This window comes from Priapulus caudatus, unplaced genomic scaffold (assembly GCF_000485595.1).
Source record: "Priapulus caudatus unplaced genomic scaffold, Priapulus_caudatus-5.0.1 Scaffold184, whole genome shotgun sequence".
NCBI classification, from domain to species: Eukaryota; Metazoa; Priapulida; class Priapulimorpha; order Priapulimorphida; family Priapulidae; genus Priapulus; species Priapulus caudatus.
In genome coordinates this window covers 102,987-104,243 of record NW_014577245.1, presented here as the reverse complement: position 1 = coordinate 104,243, position 1,257 = coordinate 102,987, and the positions used below count along the sequence as shown (strand labels likewise).

The 1,257-nt window shown below is 62.8% G+C and overlaps 1 protein-coding gene across 1 annotated transcript in view; it reads left to right on the top strand.

Annotated features, from left to right (window-relative positions):
* LOC106806879 (solute carrier organic anion transporter family member 3A1-like) overlaps positions 1-1,257 on the top strand; it is a 41,192-nt gene that overhangs the window by 9,299 nt on the left and 30,636 nt on the right. The window contains exon 3 of the mRNA XM_014809018.1: positions 267-1,204. Within this exon, the coding sequence (XP_014664504.1) occupies positions 267-1,204 (938 nt within the window). The remainder of the gene's footprint in view (positions 1-266; positions 1,205-1,257) is intronic.

Here is a 1,257-nt window from a genome sequence, read left to right as displayed (position 1 = left end):
TAGACCATGTGACCAGGTGAAGCCCCCCCCCAAACTCGCCCTCGTTCTCGTATAAATACAAAAAACGAATTCAACCTCGAATACGATACTAGACCATGTGACCAGGTGAAGCCCCTCCCCCCAAACTCGCCCTCGTTCTCGTATAAATACAAAAAACGAATTCAACCTCGAATACGATACTAGACCATGTGACCAGGTGAAGCCCTCCCCAAAACTCGCCCTCGTTCTTGTAACACAAAACTAACTCGACCTTCGTCTCCTTGCAGGGATGTGTCGACTGTGAAGCGATTCTTCGATTCGCTCAAGATGAACAACATTCGCAACAAGTTCAGCAAGATGGAGAACGAGGCGGTCCGGGGCGTCGGCGACGGCGACGACAACGACGACAACGCCGCGACGCCGCCGCCGCCGCCACCGCGCGCAAACTCGCACCTCGACAACGGCGGCTGCCACCACATTTACGGCAAGACGACGCCGGGCGACTACGTCGACGCGCCGCCGCCGCCGCCGGACGAAACCGCCGCCGGTGGCGCCCTCGTGAACGACACAAACCCGAACAATTCGTTTGGCTCGTGCGGCGCAGGCGAGGAGCTGATAGAGTACGGGTGCGGGCGCGTGCGGCCGCCGCTGCTGCGCGGCTGCGCCAACATCCACTTCTTTCTCGCGTGCCACTGCGCGCTGCTGCTGCTGTACGGTCTCATCTACGCGTACATCGCGTCGATACAGACGACGCTCGAGCGGCAGTTCCAGATCAACGCGAAGCGCGCGTCGCTGCTCGCCAGCGCGAACATGATTGGCTACCTGCCCGCGCTCATCGTCGTCAGCTACTACGGCGGCCGCGGACACCGCCCGCGCTACATCGCCGTCGGGATGCTCGTCGTCACCGCCGGCAGCTTCTTCGCGTCGCTGCCGTACTTTGCGTACGGGCTGAAGCAGGAGGCGCAGACGGCGGTCGTCAGCTACGCCGGCGGCAACGTTTCGCGCGTCGCGACCGAGGAGCTGTGCCTGCGCGCGGACTCGGGAGCGAATAGCACGGGGTGGGGGTGCGCGGGCGGAGCCGCCGCCGCGGCGATGAACAACGGAGCGTACGCGCTCGTGTTCGCCGGCATGGTGATGGTCGGCGCAGGGGGCGCCAGCGTCGTCACGCTCGGGTTTCCCTACATCGACGACAACGTGACGCCGAAGAGTTCGCCGCTCTATCTGGGTGCGTATGCTCGCTCGCTCGCTCGCTGTCTTGTTTTCTGTGGTTTGATTAGC